This window comes from Cynocephalus volans, chromosome 14 (assembly GCF_027409185.1).
Source record: "Cynocephalus volans isolate mCynVol1 chromosome 14, mCynVol1.pri, whole genome shotgun sequence".
Classification (NCBI taxonomy): Eukaryota; Metazoa; Chordata; class Mammalia; order Dermoptera; family Cynocephalidae; genus Cynocephalus; species Cynocephalus volans.
In genome coordinates, this window is record NC_084473.1 from 25,826,746 (window position 1) to 25,850,915 (window position 24,170).

At 47.2% G+C, this 24,170-nt stretch overlaps 1 protein-coding gene across 1 annotated transcript in view; it reads left to right on the forward strand.

Moving 5' to 3' along the window:
* The window catches only part of DPYSL5 (dihydropyrimidinase like 5), a 47,187-nt gene extending 24,478 nt beyond the window's left edge, over window positions 1-22,709 (forward strand). Inside the window, exons 3-12 of the mRNA XM_063078866.1 lie at window positions 1,799-1,978; window positions 2,786-2,854; window positions 4,555-4,599; window positions 6,537-6,612; window positions 7,661-7,817; window positions 13,698-13,839; window positions 15,079-15,221; window positions 15,681-15,888; window positions 20,251-20,419; window positions 22,624-22,709. Of these exons, the coding sequence (XP_062934936.1) occupies window positions 1,799-1,978; window positions 2,786-2,854; window positions 4,555-4,599; window positions 6,537-6,612; window positions 7,661-7,817; window positions 13,698-13,839; window positions 15,079-15,221; window positions 15,681-15,888; window positions 20,251-20,419; window positions 22,624-22,709 (1,275 nt within the window). The remainder of the gene's footprint in view (window positions 1-1,798; window positions 1,979-2,785; window positions 2,855-4,554; window positions 4,600-6,536; window positions 6,613-7,660; window positions 7,818-13,697; window positions 13,840-15,078; window positions 15,222-15,680; window positions 15,889-20,250; window positions 20,420-22,623) is intronic.
* The last annotated feature ends 1,461 nt before the right edge of the window (window positions 22,710-24,170 follow it).

The following is a 24,170-nucleotide window of genomic DNA, read 5'->3' on the forward strand; positions in this document are numbered from 1 at the left end:
AAGAGAGTCCAAGGCCAGGACAGGCCTCAGGAGCGCAGGCTCCTTGCTCTGACTGCAGGCTCTTAGCATCCGAGGTGCCACTGACACCTGGTGGGTAGTGCTGCTGAGTAGTGGACTGAGCAGGACTCGCGTGCAGAGGGTCATGTCAACAGCACTGAGCTGAGGTCTCTGAGCTGAGGGCCTTGCCCTGTCTCTGTACCACCTGGTAGGAATGGCCCCAGTATGCTTCTTTCCTACTGGGGCCCACTCGGGCTCTGAGAATTGCTGAGGCTGGCTCCCACAGAGCCCTTTCTCAGGTCAGCTTCTGTGCTCACCTTCTGTTTGTGCCCCTGGCCTCTGGCTTTCCTGTCCTCCTCCTGCCAGAGTCCTCTCCCCAGATTCCCACTTCCTCATTCTTCCTGGAACCACATATACAGGCATTTAGATTTTGCTTCGTTGTTGGAGTGTTACTGCTTATTATCCCAGGGAAGCAGCCTGCATGTTCATTCTTTCATCAATTATTTATTAAGCCCCCATGTGCCAATACTTCAGTGGGTGCCCCAAAATCATAAAAATGGCAAGCATTAAGAAGTTTTACAAAGTTGTTCAGTTGTAGACAAACTGGTCTAAAGGGTCTGACTCCCTTCTGAGATAATAGTTTAAAGCCTTGCTATTACTTCTGCCCTTAGGCTTTAACCTTGAGTTGGGAGCTATATAGTCCCTTCCATTATTTCTGTCCTGGTGCTTATAAAAGGCCTTGGAGCCCCCTAACTGTCACATCATGAAGGCTCCTCTTCCTGGTACTGGGCTAAAGGTGCAGACGACGCTGAATGTCAGCCATCCCTTGTCTCAGATGAGGGTGTCCTTTGTGAACACCCTCCTGGGTAGATAACCCCTATCCCCCAACCTCTCTCTATTCCTCCCCCTGGAGTTGCCATCAATAGAGGGTCCATTCAGATTCCCAGCAACTCTGAGGCCAGGCTGGCCATCCTGTTTCCAGAGGTTGTGGGGACTCTCATGCATCTAGAATTTTGCATTCTTTTTTATTATAATCAAATAAATTTTTCTAATTACAGATGTAAAAAATAGAAAAGAAAGCACTTAATCCAATAACCCCAACACATTCCTTATTGTTAGTTTATCTTCATTCTTTCCAGTTTTTATACATGCTTTCACAGAGTAACTGTTTCGCTTAAGTGTGAGCCTTTTCTATTTTGCTGCATAGTCTTCATGACCATCAATGTAACAGCCACTTATGTTCTATCCAGCAGATGAACCTCTAGTTATCTTGCTATTGTTAGACCAATGTTGCTTCCATATTTTTTTTCCTAACATAAATAATGTTGGGATGAATTTCCTTTTTTGCATAGCTTTGCTCATGGTTTGCCTTGTTCCTAAATTAGATTTTCCCAGGATCTCTGGGTTTTTAGCATTAGTGTGCCTTCTTTGTGACATTGCTTCCATTATGGGGGCTGGGGGAAAGAGGCCTCAGGAATAAAAGTCATTATTCCTGAGTTTACCAGTAAGGCTGGTTTGGAGGCAGAAACACAGGACAAGCCTGTGTGATGGGAGAAACGTGCCTACAATGTAACAATATGGTTCCTGCAATTCTGTCAAGCTGGACAATCTGCAAAGTACTTCTGCATCCATTTGCTCAGGTGCCCTCATAGCAGCCTGTGGGGGGGGAGGAAGGTGAGGGGCTGGCAGGTTGTCAGTGGTCACATGATGACTCAGCCAACTGAGCTGGGGCCCACGTCTGCCAGCCTGCCTCTTGAACGTCTATTCTCACGTGGCGTTGCCTCCGCGCTTTGCTCTCCAGGTGAAAGCAGAAATGGAGACCCTGGTGAGGGAGAAGGGTGTCAACTCGTTCCAGATGTTCATGACCTACAAGGACTTGTACATGCTTCGAGACAGTGAGCTGTACCAAGTGTTGCATGCCTGCAAGGACATTGGGGCGATTGCCCGAGTCCATGCTGAAAATGGGGAGCTTGTGGCCGAGGCAAGTCTGCAGTAGAGAATGTGGGATGGGGGTACTACTGGGGACAGTTCTCAGGGAGATTTCTGACCACTCATCCTATAGGTTCAGACAAAACATGTTGTAAAACGAAGTGTGAGGTGGGAACACCCCAGATGACAAATCTTGGTCAGAAAATCCAAACTTTCCTGCTGTTTGTAAAAAACAAATCTCTCGTTATGGTCCAAAAACTTTTCTAAGTCTTAGGTAATGATGTTTTAGTTCTAACAGTATGATATTTAAATTCCATTATAGCAGAGAACTTGGAGCACCTCTTAGAAATATTTTTAATGAGATTTGACATTCAGAATAAATAAGAATCAGCCTTCCACTCTCCTGTAGCTCTTCAGAGATATTATAGATATTATAGAGATCTATTCACTGGTACCAAGAAAGATAAACCCCTTTGTACTCCTAGGTTTGGGGGATAAGGGCTAGTCTAAGAGTTGCTGGAAGCTAGAGATTTATCTAGATTTACAATAAGGAAATTCTGACCTTCAAACCAATAATTAGTGCTTGTCTTTGGTGCCCCAGACCTGTTGATAATTACTGAACTGTATTTTTAAGAGGAAAAGATCTGTTTAGTCATTATGAAATGAGGATCAGAACAGCTTTTCTGCATGGGAGTCCCATACTGTTCTGCCCTCTTTAGAAGATTAATATCACAGAAGTGAGAAAAGTAGCAAGCTTGTTGGAATGGGCCGTGTCTAGCATATTTTACTGTCCTTTGAATTCAGTATTTGCTTATATCTCTATGATTCTCTCCATTTTCTTTCTCTTGCTATTATTCAGGGTGCTAAGGAGGCACTAGATTTGGGTATCACAGGCCCAGAAGGAATCGAGATTAGCCATCCAGAGGAGGTGAGAAAGACTTCCAGTGTCCTTTATCAGCTTCTTTCATGTAGATTCACAGAATCTTTTAGGATAAAAGAGACATCCAAAATATAAGTTGTATTGTATCACTTTCTCCATGGGTGAAATTCCCATCTGGAAGCTTCCCAGGGAACAATTTCCTCCATGCTGAGGCCAACTTGACCTTGAGCTTTCTTAGAAGGGACAACTGGGGGGACCATACCTGCCCCATTTGATTCTGATTTCAAGTATCTGAGGAAGACAATGTCAGAACACCAGGGGTCGCTTTGCCCAAAACTGAGTTGAAAGACAAAAGAGACTGAAAGGGCCTTTAGATGTTAGAAGACATTCCAAACTATAAGCCAGCGACTCAGTGTCTTGGGGCTGGGATCCCTTTGAGCATCTGAAGAATACTTTGGACTCTTAACACCAGAAACAGGAAGCACATACTTGTCTAGGCTTCTTCCCTTATTACTCCCTGAGGTGGTCATTGACAGCCCTGCTCTTCTTCTGCCTTCTGGTTTTATCCTTGCAGACATCCACACACATCCCCATAGTCCCCCTGCTAAAGAATTCTGCTCTGGAATCCCTCTGGAGGGACCACATTAGACAAATAAAGCCCTCTTGCCCTATGACCCTGCTCAGACATTATCTACCACTTGTGGGGGCGGGCATCTACTTTTCATTTCTTCAGAGCCTTAAATGCAGAGTGGTGGTTGGATGTCCATGAGGGATTGATGGGGAGGCCTTGAGGGACGAGGAGCAGGAGACAGGATGTGGTTGTACGACCATCATACAGAAACCAAGGTGGCCCATAATGGGTCAACTGGGGACTCCCATTTTACTCCTGCCCTGATCTGTCCCTGCCTGTCAGAGCCCTTAAATATAGGTCCTGTTTTGGCACCTCTGAATTGGTAGAGAAAGACACACCAGATTCAACAAAAGAAATACACTGAGGGTGTGCCTGAGAGAATAGGAGCGAGCAGGGGGTGGACACAGGATGGGACTTCTTTTTTGTTAAGTAAAATGAGGGAAAAAGAAAGGCTTTGACTCAGGGATAGCAATAGCAATAATTATCATCTGTTGGTTAGAGGAGAGGGTCCTGGGTCTACACCACGGGAGATTTTGCTCCCCAGGGCACATTTGGCAGTGTCTAAAGACATTTTTGGTTGTCCCAACTGGGAAGGGAGCAAGGTGCTACTGGCATCTAGTGGTTAGAGGCAAGGGACGCTGCTAAAGATAGTGCACAGACAGCCCCCACCACAAAGAATGATCCCACCCAAAATGTTGGTAGTGCCAGGTGCAGAAACCCTGATCCAGGCTAATTTCCAGCTTGAAATTAGTCATTATTTCTCCTTTACTACATTTCTGAGGTGGCTATGCAGAGAATACACCAGAAAAGAGGGAGAGATGTGACTCCAGGTTTTTAATTTTGTTCCATTGCCTTTTAATTAAGCCCTGAGTAGCGTCAAGCAAGGATGTGCCTGTAGACTAAATCCTAGGATTCTCTCTCAGTGTGAGCCTTAGGTGATTGGAACATGGTGCCCCAACCCAGGCCTTGCCTGTGCCAGCCCCTGTGTGTGCAGTTGGCCCCTCCCGTCTCTGTCAGAAATTCCAGCACTTTCTACACAGTGGGCTTCCAGGCAGAACTAGGCTTGCTTGGAGGAGATGGTGATGCTTGATTTCTTCCTGTCCTTTGTTTCTAACAGCTGGAAGCTGAAGCCACGCACCGAGTTATCACCATTGCAAACAGGGTAAGTAGCTCGATCTCCACTCTGGGATCAGAAAGCAACCTACACAGTGGAGGCTCATTCTGCTCTGGGTGCCAGCACCATGCCTGGCTCTCGGGACCCCCAAACTGTTTGCTGAATGTGCACTGTTATTCCACAGTTCTGGCATGTGTCCTTCTTGCCTCCAGTTCTTTCCACCCCACTAAGCTTGCTGACGCCTCGGTTCATTGCTCAAGTGTAAACAGCTCCCAAGGGAGGCAGGGGAAGGTAAGGGGACCACAGAGCCTCACTGCAACTGGAATCTGTTTCTTTTAGAGGAATAAGTAGACTTTTGACTTAGAGAACCATAATTTATAACTATGCTGCTGGACCGTTGTTTTTGGACTTTTTTCTTGGTATAGTTCAGGGTAAAGCCTTGAGGGTAATGAGGTGTTGGGTGTGTATAGTAGTAGAAACAAGCAAGAGTATTGGGCCAGAAGTTCTGTCTTGGCCTTTATCAAATAGAAACTTCTTGACCATATGCAAGTCACTCAAAAACTCAGATACATTATTTTCTTACATACAATTGCAGTGATAGTATCACTTACTTTTCACAGGATGATTATGAGGATCAAAAGAGCCATGGGAGGGAAAGCATTTTATAAATAGTAGAGCACTGTACAGAGGCTATTTCTCTTTCTAAACCATCATTTAAGGATTCCATTTGCTCAGATCATCTGCCTCTTTTATTTAGAACAGTGGTTTTCAGAGTGTGGTCCCTGGATCAGCCATATCAGCATGACTTGTGAGAAATAGGAACTTAGAAATGCAAATTCTTGGGCCTTTTGCAGACCCACTGAATCAGAAACTGGGGCCAAGCCCAGCATCCTATATATTAACAAGCCCCCCAGTGATTCTACTGGTTGCTTATGCTTGGGAACCTCTCTTCTAGGAGAACCCAGGCTGCCCTGCAGGATGTAAGCCTGAAGGTGTGGCTTTAGGGGGAAAACAGAGAGGCTATTGTGCCAGCTCATCCCAGGATTAGTCAGTAAACTTGTGCCACGCATATCAAACCTCAGGCCAGTTCCTACACTCTATTTCCTCCTAATTTGATAAGCAAAGAAGGTATCAGGATAACATTTGTGGAAACAAAGTTTCCCATTAGCAGTTTGTAAGTCTAGCAACTGGACAAGGACATTGTTTTATTGTCATGACAATAGTTATTTTATCGATTACCCCAGAATAAGGAACCGAGCAACAAAAAAACAGTTCCTTTTTTTTTTTTTTTTTAGCTCAAACATATGCCCAGAGAAGTTAAGCCATGGACCATGGTCTCATAGCTCAGTAGAGGAAAAAGCCAATCAATATTATAATCCAGGTGTCCGTTTGCAAGATCAGTCTTGTCTGGCCTCAACTCTGAACTGATCCCCTTGTATTTTGTTCTTCTCCAGGGTATGTTCTGTCTACTGATAAAGCAGCCTTCAGGTGGCAAGCAGTGTAATTTTATTTTATTTTACCTTATTTTGGCAGCTGGCTGGTACAGCAATAGAACCCTGGACCTTGGTGTTATCAGCACCACACTCTAACCAACTGAGCTAACCAGCTATAGATATAGAATATAATGTATGACCGTCTCTAGGTCATCATGTTTATGAACAGGAAATTAAAATAGGAGAAACAGTCCCTCCTTTTAATTATAATCATGGTTGTCAAATGGGAGAAAATGTAACGTTCCAACTCAATAGTCTTACCCTGATGTTGCCTCACGGGACAGTCCCCTGTGGGCTCCAGCGCTGGATGCTCCCAGCAGCTTGTACTGTGGCTGCCGGCCCTGCATTCCCAGGATGAGATGCCACCTTGAGGGTGGGGTTGAGCGACGCAGGGGGAGGTGCTGGTGTCAGGACTGATTTTGCCGGGTTGCTTTGGTGCCTGTCACATTTATGGGTTGCTGCTCCCCACTGCCTGCTGTTTCTTTTGTTTAGACTCACTGTCCAATCTACCTGGTCAACGTGTCCAGCATCACGGCTGGTGACGTTATCGCAGCTGCTAAGATGCAAGGTGAGTCCTTGGCCCTGGCTGGACAGTGCTCATCATGTGGTGGGATTGGAGAATGGTGGGTCCACCAGCTCAGCACCGTCCCCAGCCCTTCCTTTCCCCTGCTGCTGTCTTCCTCAGACACTGGGTTCAGTTCAGTAGAACCCGAGGTTTTACTGTGCACATTTGTATGCATAGCAGCTTTACAGAAGTGTCTGTCTCCTCTCCTGGGTCTGATAAAATTTTCCAGGATTTAAACTGACTCATTGATTAGTGTCTTTTTGGCCTTTTAGGTTTTATTAGTGAATGCCTTGCAACTAAAATAAAATCCTGGACAGTTCCAGTGGACACTTCAGGGAAGTCCCTGGAGAAATGACAGTGTGTGGGCCTAAGTTTCCTTTATAGCCACTGGAACCCTATGTACAAGTCCTGAAGGGCATTTGCAAGACTCCTGTTGCTGATCACCAGGCTACACCTGAAGGCTTTGTAGTAGCCTGTAGCCAGCCCAGCTCGGGTGCTAGTGAGGACCTGGTAACAGGAGAAACAAAGTCATGGTCACAAACCTGGGAAGAGAAGTCAGAAGCCAGGGCATCCCAGCCTTCACGCCGTACTGCCCTCTAGATCCCACCCAGTAGAAGCCTGTGGGGGTCTCACTTGGACTGTTGTCCCAGCCTGCTGTCTCCCTGCCCCCCAGCCCTGCGACAATGCCCACTCCCAGAGATTTGCTTGAACTGCACCCAGCACCTGCCTGTTCACAAACAGTCCAGATTGCTCCTTAACAAGCGGTTCACCCTGAGTGCCTGTCCACCCCGCTATCAAGCCTCTTCTCCCAGCAGCACCCTGCTCAGTCCCGTGCTCCAGCTAAACCAGACTCCTCTGAGGGCCACCAGTGCTGCCAGCCTTGGAGTCCAGGCCCTTCTGTCCCCCTTGCCTGGAGTCGGCAGGAGAACAGGGAAGCTCTCTGGCCTTGAACCCAGCTGTGCTCTCAAATGCCTGTAAAATGAGAGGCCCCGACCAATGATCTCTCGGGCTTGGTGGCTTCCTAGTTATGGTTTGACCCTTCTTCTTCCAGGGAAGGTCGTGCTGGCTGAGACCACCACTGCACATGCCACACTGACAGGCTTACACTACTACCACCAGGACTGGTCCCATGCGGCCGCCTATGTCACGGTGCCTCCCCTGCGACTGGACACCAACACCTCCACCTACCTCATGAGCTTGCTGGCCAAGTAAGGCACTTCTGCAGGACCGCTGCGGCCCCCACAGCACAGCCATTGAGTCCCAGTGCATGCCTTTCAGGGAATTTGTAGATCTTTAAGAAGATGTCGTAGAGGCCACGGGAAACAGATCTGACCCGTTTGATTTCATTGTGCCCATAGGCTGATTTCTCTTTTGTTACTTTCACCATCATACCTAACTGCCATCCTATTGGGCTTCTGTGACCACTTGATTTGGAGTGAGAGCTTCTGAGGTGTAGGAATAAAACTGTGAACAGTGGCTATTCAGATTTCAAAGGACATTGACAACTTACTCTAAGCCCAGAGGGAAGCTGTAGGACGTGGCCTCCAGCTCATCCTAGGATACATTTGGTCCTTTCTCTTTTCTTCGCCTCTCCCTCCTCTCATGCCGTGCGTGTGTTTTTCTCTCCTTGCATGGGCCTTCCTCCTTCTCCCTCTTCCCTTCCCTCTCCCGCTTCTTCGTCTGCACTTTCTCCCTCTTTCCCCTCACACCCTCTCTCTAGATCTCCTTTTCTCCAGCTCCTCTCTCATACTGCTTTTTCCCATTCAGTCCCAATCTAGAGCAAATGGTTTCACAAACAGTCCACATTTGGTGGGACTCAGTCATGAAAAGGTTTCATTTCATCCCAGCCCCTGCTTCAAGCTCCTCTCTCCTCAAGTGACACTTTGGGCAGAGGCCATTGCTTTCTCTTCCCTTTTGGATATTAAAGTCCCATCCAGTTGAGAAGGTCATCTCGTCCCGTCCCTACCCCCAGTTGGGGTAGGGGTAGGGAGGTTAGGGAAAAAAGGTGGGGGATTCTTCTTCTCACCCAAGCATACATCTGTCCCAGCTCCCAGCACTAGCAGCACCCCCACGGGCTAGGACCCTGATGAGGCAGCCTTAGCCTGGCCGCCTCCTACAGTGTGTGGGGCCCAGGGGGAGCTCACACGGCTTTGCCATTCCCTGCGGTGGGAGAGGAGCTGTCCTGCTCCACCAGATGTCCTCACCCAGAGGCTCAGAGACGGTCCACCAGTCCACTGCCCAGGCAGGTGCCCACTGCTCTCACCTCTGCACTCCACAAGTGAGCATATTGAAATGTCCCCTCCTTGACTTTGGGGTAGACTGGGGGAAAGGGAGAGAAGAACCACTCAACCCAGGAAAGAGGGGGAAGGGAGAGACTCCAGGACTCTCTTTCCTGCAGATGCGTCAGTCTCCCTCCCTGCCTTCTGCTTTTATAGGCCTATAGGGCAGGGATATGCCTCTTCTAGGTGCTGGTGGGGGGAGGTGAGGGTGGTGACCGGCCTCACTGAAAGTGGCTGTCTTTAGATAATGGGCACTTACTCCATCTGTGTGCATAGCCATCAGTCCTGGTTGCCAACAACAGGAGAATTCCCACTTGACATCCTGTTGTGTTAACCCCCTAAAGAGAGGTGTGGGGTGCAGGGCTTCCCAATATGAGTGGCATGCAGCCCATGGGGTCTCAGGTAAAGGTGGCCTGGCACAGTGGCAGTGATTATATTCTGTCCCACAGTGTTGGTGTGATTCCAAGCAGCCACAGCTCTTACAGATTTAAATAAATTCAGAGGGTAAAAATGAAGGCAGAAATGCTAAATCAGCTCTTACTTTAAAAAATGCTTTTTAAAGCATTGTGCTTGCAAAAAAAAAATGCTTTTCATTCGGAGTAATCAACCTCTGTGTCATCATTATCAATACAACAAAACAAATAATTATCAAGAACCTACTATAGTAATTTGGGCTTGGTTCCAAGGTCAAAGAACTTTGACATACCTCCACTGCTACAAGCAAATTTACTGAAAGAACAAAACGATAATAAGTTCCCAACCCACCCAAATTATAGTGCCCAAACCCACACAAATTCAAGTAGACAGGGGAAAGAAGTGTTATTAATTAAATAATTTAAGTTTTTACATCTAGCCTGTTTTGTCAAATTTATTTTAATTATTTAAATAAATTCTATTCATTAAAAGAGAATTATCATTTCATCTGTTACAGGAATAGTTTGAATCCCTTTTTTAATCAGTGCATATTGTAAATGTATACTATTTTATAGGATTTGGAGCATAATTTTGACATTTTAATTATTTATATGAATTTATGATTACTATAATTTTGCTTCTGTAGCATAGCACATTGTTGGTTATAACTTACATGATGCAAAATACCTGATAGAAAACCCATACACCAATTATTATTCCTATATGAAAATATTAGCTGCTTCATAATTATCTGCTTTAGGATGTGATTTCTTAGGCTATCAAGGAGTAAAAAGTACAATCTATAGGTATAAAGATTTGTCCTTTATTTAAAATGTGACTTCTTAAAGAGACCTGAATTTTTTTATTTTTTTAATTGAAACAAAGTTGATTTTACATATCTGTGGGGTACAGCGTTGAATATCAATACCTGTATGTAATCTGTGACACTCAAATCAGGGTAATTAGTATGTTCAGCATTATACAATGTAATCAATTTTTGTGGCCCTTTTCCAATTCCTTCCTTAGCCCCTTCCTCTCTCCCATTCTCACCTCTGGTAACTTCAGTTCTGTTCTCTCCTTTTGAAAGTTCAACATATTATTGTGATCGTTGTATCTTTTTTTCTCTTTTTATTTATTTATTTATTTATTTATTTATTTATTTTAGCTCCCACTTATGAATGAGGACATGCAGTATTTCTCTTTCTGTGCCTGGTTTATTTCACTTAACATAATTTTCTCAAAGTTTACCCATGTTGCTGCAAATGGCAGTATTTCATTCTTCTCTATGGCAAAGTAGTATTCCGTTGTGTAGATGTACCACATTCTCCTTATCTTGTCATCTGACAATGGACATTTAGGTTGGTTCCAACTCTTGGCTATTGTGAACAGAGCTGCAATAAACATGGGAGTGCAGGTGTCCCTTCGACATGACGATTTCCATTCCTTTGGGTATATACCCAGCAGTGGGACTGCTGGATCGTATGGCAGGTCTACCTGTAGTTGTCTGAGGAAATTCCATACCATTCTCCATAATGGCTGCGCCAATTTACAGTCCCACAGCCAGTATAGTAGGAAGTTCCCCTTTCTCCACATCCTCGCCAGCATTTGTTATTCTCTGTCTTTTTGATAATAACCAGTCTAACTGGAGTGAGATGATATCTCAAGATAGTTTTGCTTTGCATTTCCCTGATTCTGAGTGGTTTAGCATTTTTTCATGTGTCGGTGGGCCATTTGTATGTCTTCCTTTGAGAAATGTCTATTCAACTCCTTTGCCCATTTTTTAATCGTGTTACTTGTCTTTTTACTAAGTTGTTTGAGTTCCTTCTATATTCTGGGTTTAATACTTTGACAGATGCACAGTTTGCAAATATTTTGTCCCACTCTGTAGGTTGTCTTTTCACTCTGTTAATTGTTTCTTTTGCTGTGCAGAAGCTTTTTAGTTTGATATAATCCTATTTGTTTATTTTTCCTTTTGTTGCCTGTGCTTTGGGAGTCATATTCATAAAGTCTTTGCCCAGTCCTACTTCCTTAAGTGTTCCCCCTATGTTTTCTTTTAGGAGTTTTATAATTTCAGGTTGTACATACTACCCAAAGTGATCTACAGATTCAACACAATCCCCATCAAAATACCAATGACATTTTTTGCAGAAATAGAAAAAACAATCCTAACATTCATATGGAATAGTAAAAGACCCCAAACAACCAAAGCATTCCCAAGCAAAAAAATAAAGTCAGAGGCATAACACTGCCTGGCTTCAAATTATACTACAAAGCTGTAGTAACCAAAACAACATGGTACTGGCATCAAAATAGACCCAAGGACCGATGGAACAGAATATAGAACCCAGAAATCAACCCATACACTTACAGCCAACTGATCTTTGACAATGGTACCAAGACCATGCGTTGGGGAAAAGACTGCCTCTTCAATAAATGGTGCTGGGAAAACTGGACATCCATATATAGAAGAATGAAACTAGACCTGTACCTCTCACCATATACCAAAATCAACTCAGAAGTTTTTTTATTTGAACATGTAAAATTTTCAAGTACTTGACAAAGCCAGTTGCGTTTTAAACTTTAAAGAGTTTGAATGGGGGGGGTTCTATCTCCCAGATTCAGGGTAGCACAGGGAGACCTCGAAAGTCCTTCTGGACTGTGACCACATTCATTCACACCTACTTAGCAGGCACTACTTGTACAAGAGCCTTTTTGGAAAGTTACGTGCTTAGTAAGACTTGTTGGTTAAGAAGTAGAAGTTGAGCCCCTGCTCCTGGGTCCCTGACCTGCAGCCTGTGATTCTGTGAAGGGCACCTCTTCTGATCTAAGACCTGCACAGGTATCTGGAGGGCCCCTGAGGAGAAAATGAAACCCAAAGATTCCATTCTTCTCTGGTGAGGTTTGCAGGTGTGGAGGGTGTGGGGAGCCTTCAGGGGCTGTGGAACGCATGTCTGCTCTGTGGGAGAGTCTCTTCTGCACTCTCTGCAGCCCAGGAAATATCAGCCTAGAGCACAGAAAGAGCTAAGTCATCTTCCTGTGGAGCTGGTCAAGGATGTTCGTCATCTGGCAAGAGCTGTGGCTGATGAGGCCTGGGGCCCTGGGGATACAGCCCTATGTGCAGCCTGACTGGGAATCGCCTGAGAGCTGAGAGAATATGCCTCCTCACCAAGTCAAATAACACCTTTGGCTGCCAGATTCCCCTTCTGAAGTGGCATCTTTGATGGACCACATGCACTCACAAGGCTTTGGTGCCTCCTACAGAGTGAAATTAGACTCCTGCACATGACGCTCAGGCCCCCGCTGTGTGGCCCCAGCAGTTGTCCCCTCTCCCACGGGGCCCCCCTGCTGCAGCCAGGCCTGTCCCCACCCTCCAGGGGCACTTCCAGCCAAGGCTGCCCTGCCTGGCAATGTGGGTTTTCTCTCGCCTCTGCCCCTCATGCCTCTGAGCCCTTGGCCTATAGAGACCTCTGAACCCTGGCTGGCCTCCTCCCTCTTTGGCAGAGGGTCTGCAGCCATGTGCATCTCCACTGTCCTGCCCTGAGTCTTAGCTGGCCGAGGAGTACCTGGAGAGCCTGGCCGTGCCTAAGCCACACGCTGCCTTGTGTGGAGAATGGCCTTGATACCTGCCTGAGGGCCGAGGTCAAGAATGGCATTGTTGGTGATGAACCAACTGACTTGCATGTATTATTGGTTTATGAAGTCAGACTTCTCTTCTGTCTTGTCTCTCCTTTCCTTTCGGGGCCATCAACGCCCCACATCCAAGGAAGGAGGGCTGTGGCTCCAAGTTGTTAGCAAAGCTTAACATTGTACTTATGAATGTTTAAACTGGTGGGGACTAGTGGGGGATGGGGGAGCTGATGGGAGGGAGTTGGCATATGATTCTGTGACACTAAAACCCCTGCCACCATCTCACTTTAGCTAAACTCTAAGTTCAATTTTTCTCTGCCCACTATCTTAACTCTTAAAAATTGCCATCCCGGGCCGAGCCTGTGGTGCACTCAGGAGAGTGCTGCGCTGGGAGCACAGCGACGCTCCCGCCGCGGGTTCGGATCCTATGTAGGAATGGCTGGTGCACTCACTGACTGAGTGCCGGTCACGAAAAAGACAAAAAAAAAAAAAAAAATGCCATCCCAAAGACTGTCACTGAAGTTTCACTCCTTTGACTCAACAGTCTGTGCCACACTCCACGCATAACTCCCATCCTTACAGATGAGCAAACTGAGTTTCACACAGATGAAATAAGTCATTAGAGCCACACAGCCACTGAGTGGCAGAGGCAAGACTGGAATCAGCTTTGCCTGGTTTCCAAGCCAGGGCTTTTTCCCTGTACCTGTCCCCACCCTCTGGGGTCCTGTCCTCCCCTCCCTTACTGATCACTTCCTTCTGTCTACTCAGTGACACTCTGAACATTGTGGCATCAGATCACCGGCCGTTCACCACAAAGCAGAAAGCTATGGGCAAGGAGGACTTCACTAAGATCCCGCATGGAGTGAGCGGCGTGCAGGACCGCATGAGTGTCGTCTGGGAGAGGGGAGTGGTATGTTTTCTGGAACCCCTCCCCACTCTAATCCTAGTAAAAATTTTCACTCTGACGATCTTGCCAAAGAACGTTCTTAGGAAGACTGTTTCAACAGCAGCTCCTTGTCTCACTCAAAAACAAAACAAAAAAGGTCTTTCCCCCCCTGATTAGAAAAGTAATAACATCTATTATAGAAATTTGGAAAATACAGAAAAGTATGAGAAAAAAAATTCCCATAATTCCATGCCTAGAAATTAAACTATTAACATTTTGGTGTGTTTCTTTCTAGTTCTATGCATGTACTATACATTATTTTAATAACTTGTTTCCTCTTTTTTTGTCATATAATAGTATACCTTGAGTGTCTTCCTATGTTAGTAAATTCTTTTAAAACATCATTTTTTATGGCTGAATAATATTTCCTCCAATGAAAATACCATACTTTATGTATTTCTTCCCTATGTTTAGAACTTTTTGGCTGTTTCAAATTTTTGCACTTACAAATAATTCTGTAGAAAACCTCCTTTGTTCAGGAGTATATGTCAGCATTTCTAGTTATTTCCTTGGGGCAGATTTCTAGAAGTGGATTTCTGGAGCAAGGGATATGAACATTTTTAAGGCATTTTAAAGCTATTTTGTTTAATTGCTTTTTTTAAAAGATAGGAACTGGGACTTCATTTGAATACCACCTGTTCTGCCCATGAAGAATAAGTATTTTTGGTCTTGATTTATCAAAGATTAAATTCAATATGGAGTATGAGCCCCAAAGAGATTTGAAGTCCTCAAGACAAAAAACTCTATCTCAGGGAAGGCCCATGGGATGGCTCAGGAAGTCCTCCTCGAAGAGGGTCCCCGGTGCTCTCATGGGTGGGTGGGTAGGGCAATAAGATGCTTTTCCAGAGTATGGAATATAGAGCCCTTTGTAGATGAAGGGAAGCTCCTAACTCATCCGCAGTGGGAGCATGAGCGGAGCTGGTTTTACATATAAGAGGTAGATTTGCATCAGGTACGCAGCCTTTCAGAATGAGGGCCCACTCACCATTGTTGCTGGATGAAAGCAGAAAGGCGTAATGAGCCCATGGGATCAAGCCACACAGGTTGGTTCATCTGAGATGGTGCCCACAGTACTGTCCTCTTAGGAACATTGTCTCTACTAACTGAGCTCAAAGGCCACATGCCAGGCAGGGTCAAAGATGACCAAGGGTTTAAGGCATACACCAAGAGCCTGACTGACTTGACACTTTTGCAATATTTCAGGTTGGAGGAAAGATGGATGAGAACCGTTTTGTGGCTGTCACCAGTTCCAATGCAGCTAAGATTCTCAACCTGTATCCCCGCAAGGGCCGCATCATCCCCGGAGCTGATGCCGATGTTGTGGTGTGGGACCCAGAAGCCACAAAGTAAAATTTGCTGCTGATCTCCGGGGCTAGAGGGACTTGGGATTTTTAATAACGTATATTACAGAACTCCAAAAGCATATCGTCATTGCACTACTTCTAGTGTAGAGACACATGACCCTGGCTTATAGATGGCTGTCTTCTCCCTCTGTCTTCACGTGGTCTTTCCTCTGTGCACACACGTCTGGTGTCCCAGTCTCCTCTTCCTATAAGGACACTGATCAGATTGGAGTGGCGCCCACCCTATGACCTCATTTTACCTTAATCACCTCTTTAAAGGCCCTATCAATTTGGATATGGTCACATCCTGAGGTACTCGGGGTTGGGCCTTTAACATACAAATTTTGAGGGGCTGCAGTTCAGCCCATCACAACCAGCCTTTGGGGATCATCCCTTTCCACTGAGCTGTGACATCGTTCCCTCTTCTCAGAGCTTTCTCTCCTGCCGTTGCCTCCCCACCAGGACCATCTCAGCCAGCACCCAGGTACAGGGGGGAGACTTCAACCTGTATGAGAACATGCGCTGCCATGGTGTGCCGCTGGTCACCATCAGTCGGGGCCGTGTCGTGTACGAGAACGGCGTCTTCATGTGTGCTGAGGGTACCGGCAAGTTCTGTCCCCTGAGGTCCTTCCCAGACACTGTCTACAAGAAGCTGGTCCAGAGAGAGAAGGTAAGGTGGGGACGGAAGAAAGATGCAGCAAGAGGTTGAAGCTCCCTATTGGGAGGTATCTAATTTGACTATTTAAAATCTCAAAGACATTCTCACTGTTTTTCCACCGAATCCTATTGCCATCTTTCTGGTGTTGAGAGGGGAGTGTGTGGCCAGGCAAGGGGAATACTAGAGTTGGAAAATGCTAGAGCTGGCTGGTTACCTCAGTTGGTTAGAGCACAGCCTTATAAGAAACACCGAGGTCATGGGTTTGGATCCCCGTACCTGCCAGCTGCCAAAAAAAAAAGGAGGAAAATGCTTGTTTCCATTCCCCATCTTTGATTACCAGGTAGAATTTTAAATGATCAGCAAACAGGGAGTCTGAGTCCTGAAGGCACGAGAGGGAAATGTGAGTGCGTCTGTGATCGCCAAGTCCCTCTTGATATGCAGGCTTGGGGGCCCCTGACTTACTGCTATTGCTTGGTTCCCTCCCACTTAAGTGCAGGGGATAGACCTGGCATTTGGAAAGCCATCATCTAACACATGGTAACACAGATCATCCACTCTGCTGGCAAGCTCTCCACACACAAGGGCCCAGAGTTTCCAGAGAAACTCAGATTCCTTGTCTGCCAGAGGCCAACAGGCAAAGAAATCCGCAGCCAGGTCTGCTGTAGGGGATTAGACTTGGGTTGCCTGAAAAAAGCATGACTTTAGTTATCGCAGTGTTAAATCCAAAAGCGAATTCAGGGTCTCTCAGGTAAGCAAATGGTCCCATCTCCAATACACTTCCCAGACAAGGACAATGGGCAGGAGGCTGCAGCCCTACCTCTGGAGGATGTGCCAGAAAGAGCTGTAAGAGCAATGCATTCACATCAAGGGTATCTGACAAAGGTTGGCTATAAACAAACCACATGAAAAATAACAAGGATTGGTGAGGGTGTGAAGAAATTAGAATGCTCCTCCATTGCTGGAAGGAATGTATAATGGTGTGGCCACTTTGGAAACAGCTTGGCTGGTCACCAAAAAGTTAAACATAGAGTAGATTGTATGACCCAGCAATTCCACTCTCAGGCATATACCCAAGAGAAATGAAAACCTATGTTTACACAAAAACTTATACATAATTCTTCATAGCAGCACTATTCATAAGGGCCAAAAAGTGGAAGTGGAGACAATCCAAATGTCTGTCAGCTATTAAATGGATAAGCAGATTGTGGCAGATCCATGCAGTGGAATATTATTCAGCTAGAAAAGGGAACGGAGTACTCCATAAATGCTAGAAAACATGGACGAGTCTTGAAACCATTATTCTAAGTGAAAGAAGCCAGACACGAAAGGCCACATATTGTATGATTCCATTTATACAAAATGTCCAGGAGAATCAAATCCATAGACAGAAAGTAATTAGTGATTGCCACTTCTGGGGAGAGGGCAGAATGGGCAGTGACTGCTAATGGAGTTTCTTTTTGGATCAATGAAAGTATTTTGGAATTAGAGAGTGGTGATGGTGATGACTCACTGTGTGCACATAGTAAAACCCACTGAGTTGTGTTTTAAAACAGTGAACTTTATGGTATGTGAATTATACCTCAATTTTAAAAAGAATATCTGACAACAGTCTGTGGCAATTCCTAAAAAAGATATTTTAGTTTGGGAATAGGGTCAAAAGAGGGCCAAGAAAGTGTTTCAAGCTTCTGAAAGCCAGCCTCACAGAAATGTAAGATAGTTAGCAACTCGCAGGAGACCACTGCTCAGCCAGCCGCAGGGGAGGAGCACCAGCTCCAGGACTCAGAAGCAAGCTTCCTCCAGAACTTGTGATCAAAAGCCTAATGCCATTACAAGGGCAGGTTGGAGGACCAGACAGAGACTAGGTAATTTGCAGCTCACACCAAGGTATGAAATCTGGCCCCTCATGGAAAAACTACAAAGGAAAATGCAGTTCTTGAAGATATTCCTGCGCTCTCATGAATGCAGCACCTCAACTGAATCGGAGAGACTTGAAGACCCAACATTACTAAGAGGTAGTTACTGAATAAGTGAGGTCCCATCTAGACCAGTTTGTCCTTAATGTGCTTTATTTGCGGACCCTGAGCTTCCACCCACTGGGGGCTGTGGTGGACGTCTGTTTTGTAACCTGCTTACTCTAGGAATCGCGTATCTCTCCCTTTTGAGCAGCAGCTCCTTTCTTCCACTTTGATCTTGGGGCTATAATGAAGCTGACAATTCCTAATCTCCATCCAGTCAACTGTGGGGAGGAGGAAGGCGCGTGTCCCAGCCTGACCCGATTAGAGCACTTCCCAAGGAATTTGCTAAAGGAAGAAAAGCTCTTCTGGTGGTGAGCTGAGATGACACCAGTGCAGAAGCCGCGGCAAGCCATCTTCCCTTGTGGAGAAAGCTGAGAGAATAGAGCAAAATCATCTATCTGCTGTCTAGTGCCCCTGCTCACAACTTCTAGAAAGAAGTAAGGTCTTTGAAGCAGATGGGATTACTTTGCAAACACCATATAGAAGGTTTGGCAAAGCCAAAAGATACAGATAGATGGGGAAGGTGTTTTATTAAGAACGAGAAACAACTTTTAGGGAAAGGCTGCACAAGCCTGGAATCGATAATAAGTAGACCGTCACCTTCTTTCTGAAGCACATGGAGATCATGACCTGCTTACAGTGTTGAGCCAGCAAGACCCGGAGCTAGACTTATATGCAACCTGGCTCCACTCTCTGACAGCCGTGTGACCCAGGCAAGTTGCTTAACCCCTCTGAGCCTTAGCTTTCACCTCTGCACGTGGGGTAATAATACTTTCCTTCATAAAGCTGTGTGAGGATTAAATGTGTTAATATGTGTAGAGTTCTCAAAACAACATTTGGCGTGTGATACGTGCCTAATAAACGTTAGCTATTACTACTCTCTTCTCTATCTCTAAGTGGGAAAAAAATAAGCAAACAGGTTGATAAAAAAAATTCAGAAAGAACATTTCAATGAGTATACTTGGGTTGATACAAATTCAACACACAGTCCCTTTATCTAAAGCACTTATTATAATGACAACTCAAAGTCCTCAAGAAGAAGCCAGTTGTATTTCCCATTCTCTGTTTTAGCCCTTAGGTAACAGAATGCAGGCATGCAGAAAAAGAAAACTATCAAATAACCATGTTTTCTAAAAATTATAAAGAGCGAGGACCTCGGAGAAGAGAGCAGCTCTGATACAGGACTTGATGTATAAAGCCAAGAAGCGAGGGGCTGTTAGAAGCCGTCACCTGCCAAGGTCACTCACACAGTATGTGCTCCAGCCCCTGACCACTAGACCCTGACCCCTGATGTGGGGACACCAAAGTGCAGCCTGGGAAAGGGCAAAACAGCTCAGACCCAGGCTTGGCACTGTGAGGGCAGAGCTAAACTACGAATATCTTGTCAAAGAATATAAGGAATATGTAGCCTTCAAGAAATCACCGATATCAGTTGTTTCTCTCAACAAGATTTTTGATTAGCAGCAAACAGCAAGGAGTTCGTGATTATGTCCCTGAGGAGTGCCTGGGGTGTAGGTCGTCTGTGCTGCTCTGTCAGACCACGTGCACACACCCCAACACACTTCTTCCTCCTTACAATACCTCTTTTTAATATGGTGAAGCACCATAAATGACCTCTGCAATTATAACTGCTAGTACTTCTGTATCGTTTGCCATGTGCTAGAGCAGTTCTAAGAGCTTTACATATACACGTATTAATTTGTTTGACCTCATAACAACTCCATGATGTAGGTACTGTTATCGTCCAAATGTTACAAATAAGGGAATAGGCACAGAGAGGCTGGGCAACTTGCACAAGCTCACACAGCTTACAAGGGGCAGAACTGGGGTTGCAGTCCAGTCAGTCTGGTTTCACAATATAGGCTGTTAACTCTGCTGCCTTTTAAGTACAGAATTAACTAGTATTGCTACTGGGGGACTCTCACCTCCAGACCAGCTGTCTTTAACCTCTGTCCCCACAAAGTTGTCAGACCACAGTAAAGGGCATGTTGGGAGCCTGACAAGGAAGGAGATAACACTGCTTCATGTGAGGGGTGCTCTCCATGGTTAAATAGCTCAGAAGCCTACCTGCTACCGTGGTGGGGATTCCACCAGTGCTGAGGGGGAGCCAGCGACTGTCTCTCCTCTCACATACACGTATGTGTGTACACATGCATGCACGCTATTTAGGAGGTACCGAAAAGATATCTCCAGCCCCTAGACTCGAGGTGTAAGAAGCCTTGTCACCTGCAGTAATGCGGGTCCTGAGCAGAGTGGCAGCATCTAGGAGGCCCGTCAGCCGTCTAGGAGGCTGCAGTCCTACCACCTGGCTCTGATGGTGTTGTCCTTTCCCTTTTGCTTTTTTGCCGTTCTTCATTAGACCTTAAAGGTTAAGGGAGTAGACCGCACCCCCTACCTGGGGGATGTCGCTGTCGTTGTACATCCCGGGAAAAAAGAGATGGGAACGCCACTCGCAGACACTCCTACCCGGCCCGTCACCCGACATGGGGGCATGCGGGACCTTCATGAATCCAGCTTCAGCCTCTCTGGTAAGAGGGAGCAAGGGTGTGGCGGGAGGAGGGCGGGAGTCCAGGAGGAGAGACCCCCCCAGGCGGCGGGCCTCTGCCTGCTTCTCCTCTGCATCCTCCCCTCCCACCCCATCCCATGTCCGGTGATGGGTGTTCCATATCAGAGACACACAAATACAGGGACACTTCAAAAAGTTCATGGAAAAATAGAATTAAAAGATCATACAAATCTTCCATTAACTTTTTGAAGTCCCCTCTTATTAGGGGGGACATGACCCACTTCGGGCTCTCTCCATGTTTTCTAAGTTCAGGTATTTCTGTCCTTTGACACATCTTGAGTGCTGTGCACAGAGGGTGCCCCAGAGATGACCTGGGCTCAGGAGGACCAGCCCTCTCCTCACAGCCTCTCTGCAGGGCCTGTTTTCTGTGATTTCTGTTATTCCCGTTCCTCCCTCTGCCCTTCCCGCATTTATCCCCCACATTTGCCCTTTTTTACCAGGAATTGTATCATATGAGGGTATGTCCAAAAGTTCATGGAAAAAAATAGAATTAAAAGATAATAGGAATCTTTCCATGAACTTTTTGTACCCTTATACATATTTTATTAATTCTAAGTAAAATATTTTTCTTGTTTGACCTCTGATTCCCAGTTTCTTTCCTTATCTTTCTGTCCCATGGGTCATGTCCTGGCCCCACTCTGTCTGCAGTCTCTGGGTTCTTGGGAAGTGTCCTGTCCTAGTTCTTAATGTCAAGATCTGTTTCCTGCCCCTCCCACCAGCACCAACATGCGGCGCCATGGGCTCCTCTAGGCCGTGGCTGTCTGTGTACCAACTTCATTGTTGTCAACAACACATGTCCCAGGTGCTCTGCAGTATTTGAAGGGGGGCAGGGGTCTTTGCCTTGTAAATGGTAACCCTCAGTGGAGAGCAAGCAGAGTCTGCAAGATGCTCTGGTCCCCCAGGCAGCTTTGGTGGAAACTCACCACTGCTTAAAAGGGGTAGGGGGCCTGGGTCTTCCTGAACACAGCTGAGCAGCCTTAGGACTACCCCAGAGAGACACCAAGCATCTGCTCTGCAAGAGCTTTGCTGGGGCCAGAACCATGAGAGGAGCAAGACCCAAGTCCTCCCACTCAGATGTTTAAGCATAGAGTTTGCTGGAAAGGCAAGACCCATACACAAACCATCCTAATATGAGAGGTGGAGGGCTCAACCCAAGGATGCCGAGCAAGTTGGGCCTGCCTGCTTTGTGCTAGGAGCACCTTGTGGCAGAAGATACATGGTTCCTGTTGGAGGTACCAGGAGCCTCTGAGAAGGGGTCCTCTCCACCACTCTCCCTGTCCTCTCAGAGCCAATGTCATTGCTGAAATAATGGCTCTCTCACCTCGAGGGCCACTGCCGCTCTCACCAGTGATCGGACATGAATGCCAGGACTCAGAAAGGGACCCATGACTGGAGGACTTCTCCACACACACCCAGGCTGTGCCAATCTGGGGTGTGGATTCCCGCAGCTGCCTGGGCACAGCCCCACCTGCAGCAGCCAGCCCCACGAGAAGTGGCAAGACCCCAGAGCTGAGTCCCTGCTGGCCTCTTCTGCTTTTGCCCAAGAGCCAGGGCCAGGAAGAACTCCCCTCAGAGGAGCAAACATCAGGCAGCCTGTCACCTACCTCTGCCCCAAATCTTGTCTGTCCTAGGTAGGACAGGCTGAAGAATGTCCCACTGTGCTCTTTGGGACACTAGACCCTCCCTTTCTAAGTCTTGGGATTTCAAGATGTGGGGCCTTTGGGGTATGGTTCTCTCACTTTCTAAAACAATGGAGCGTCCTCCCTTCTCCCTGTCTTATTTACTCACCAAGGCATGTACAAAGGCCCGCATGCTAATGGGCAACCCATGGTCTGTGTGCACAAGAGACTATATGCCCAGGCTTGGCAGCAGTGAAGTTGGCAGGGTGGGGCAGTTAAGAATGTAGGCTCCAAATTAGGAAAACCAGGGTTCAAATCCAGCTCTACCACTTACACACTACATAAGATGGGCCAAGTTGAGTAACTCCTCTGAGCCTCAGTTTCCTCATCTGTAAATTGGGCTGGAGTTGCCATGAGTATGAAAGTAGACAGTACACATGGAGGGCTTAGCTCAGCCCCTGACATAGTATGCCTGCAGTAGCTGGTGGCTGTGGTTTGTCACCAGGCAGGAGCAGCCCCACTCACCCTCTGTGCCTCCTTCCTGCAGGTTCTCAGATCGATGACCATGTTCCAAAGCGAGCTTCGGCTCGGATCCTCGCTCCCCCGGGAGGCAGATCAAGTGGCATTTGGTAAAGGCACTGACCAGCCCCCCCAAGTGAGGATGCACCGCTGGCACCAGCCCGCACACCCTCCGGCCACAGCTGCAGGGGCGGGAGAGGCTGGGCTGGGCAGCAAACAACCTGAGGGGGCCCCAGGACCCGGGAGCCCTCCCCATGTCTGAAACGTGATTCACTGTGCTTTGAGCCGACCCTGACAGGCACTTTGAGATATGTTCCTCCTGCTGTAGTCTTTTCCTGCCTTGGCCTCAGCGGCGGGCTTTTCTGGGGCCCAGGAAGCCCACACTATGCACAGAGCCCAACACATAGAGCCCGGCCCAGCCCCTCCTCTCACACCTGCCTCCATGTGCTGGCCTTGGGAAAGCCCAGACTTGAGTGCCCTGCCCCTGGCTGGGCGGCCAGGTGTCCAGAGCACTTTAGCAGATGTATTGTAAAAGTAAAGGCCTCCCCACCCACCTCCTTAGGCCCCATGGTGACATTTCCCAAGTCAGACAGGTGTCAGCTTCCCAGCCATGCCCAGGACATCCCGTTTCTCCTGACTCACCTCTGGCCCTGTGTGGGTGTGGTTGGGACACCCTGGGTATGGGTGTGGTTGGGACACCCTGTGCCCTTTGCCAGCTTTTCCTTCCCCCACCCATGCCCTCTGGGAGTCACAGGCCCAGAGGGTAGCTGGGGGGTGGGACAGGCACGAGGCTGGTGCCAGGCACGTGTACATGGTTTTGTTTTGCACGTTTGGTTTGCGCAGTGGTTTGGTTTGACTTGTTTGTGCATCCTGTGAAAAATAACGGTGCTTTGTGTCCCTAGCATAGCATAGAAACAGGAATAGATGTGGTCCTTAGGAGACGCTGCACTCAACACCAACCAGACAGCACAGGGCAGAGGCAGTGGAGGGCTGGCCTCTCAGGCCCCTCTTCTTCCCACCTGGGGTCCTCTGGGCTGCCGAGGCCCTGGCCCAGGCCTTCTTCTCCCCTCTCCTCCTGGTCTAGTTTCCTACATTCTGAGAGGGCGCCTGGGATACTGGCCCTGGAGACCTTCAGCAGCCTCATGGCCTTTCCCATCTCTGCCCCTGGTCAGTCACAGCACTAACCACACACCCCCCCCCGCCCCCTATACACACACAACTTCCTGTAACATCCCCCTGCTGGACAGAGGCCCAGCCACTCCTCCTGTGTGATTGGCAAGAAGCCTCCTGCCTGCTGAGAGGGGGAGGTGGGAGAGGGGTTCTCCAGACATGAAGGGAGGGAGACTCCAGGCCCAGGGGAACTGGCTGGAGAACCTACCTTGCTGCACAGGTTTTGTGGCCTCCTGTGGTCAGCACCGTGCCCTCACCAGCTTGTGGCCTTGTCACTCCCACGTCCAGTTGGGCCCTCCCTGTCTCTGACTACAGGGGTTCCCATGGAAACACCAGCAGCTGGGTGATCTCCATGCACCCCAACTGATCTGGGAAGTGACACAGCCACCTGCCCTTGCTAAGCCT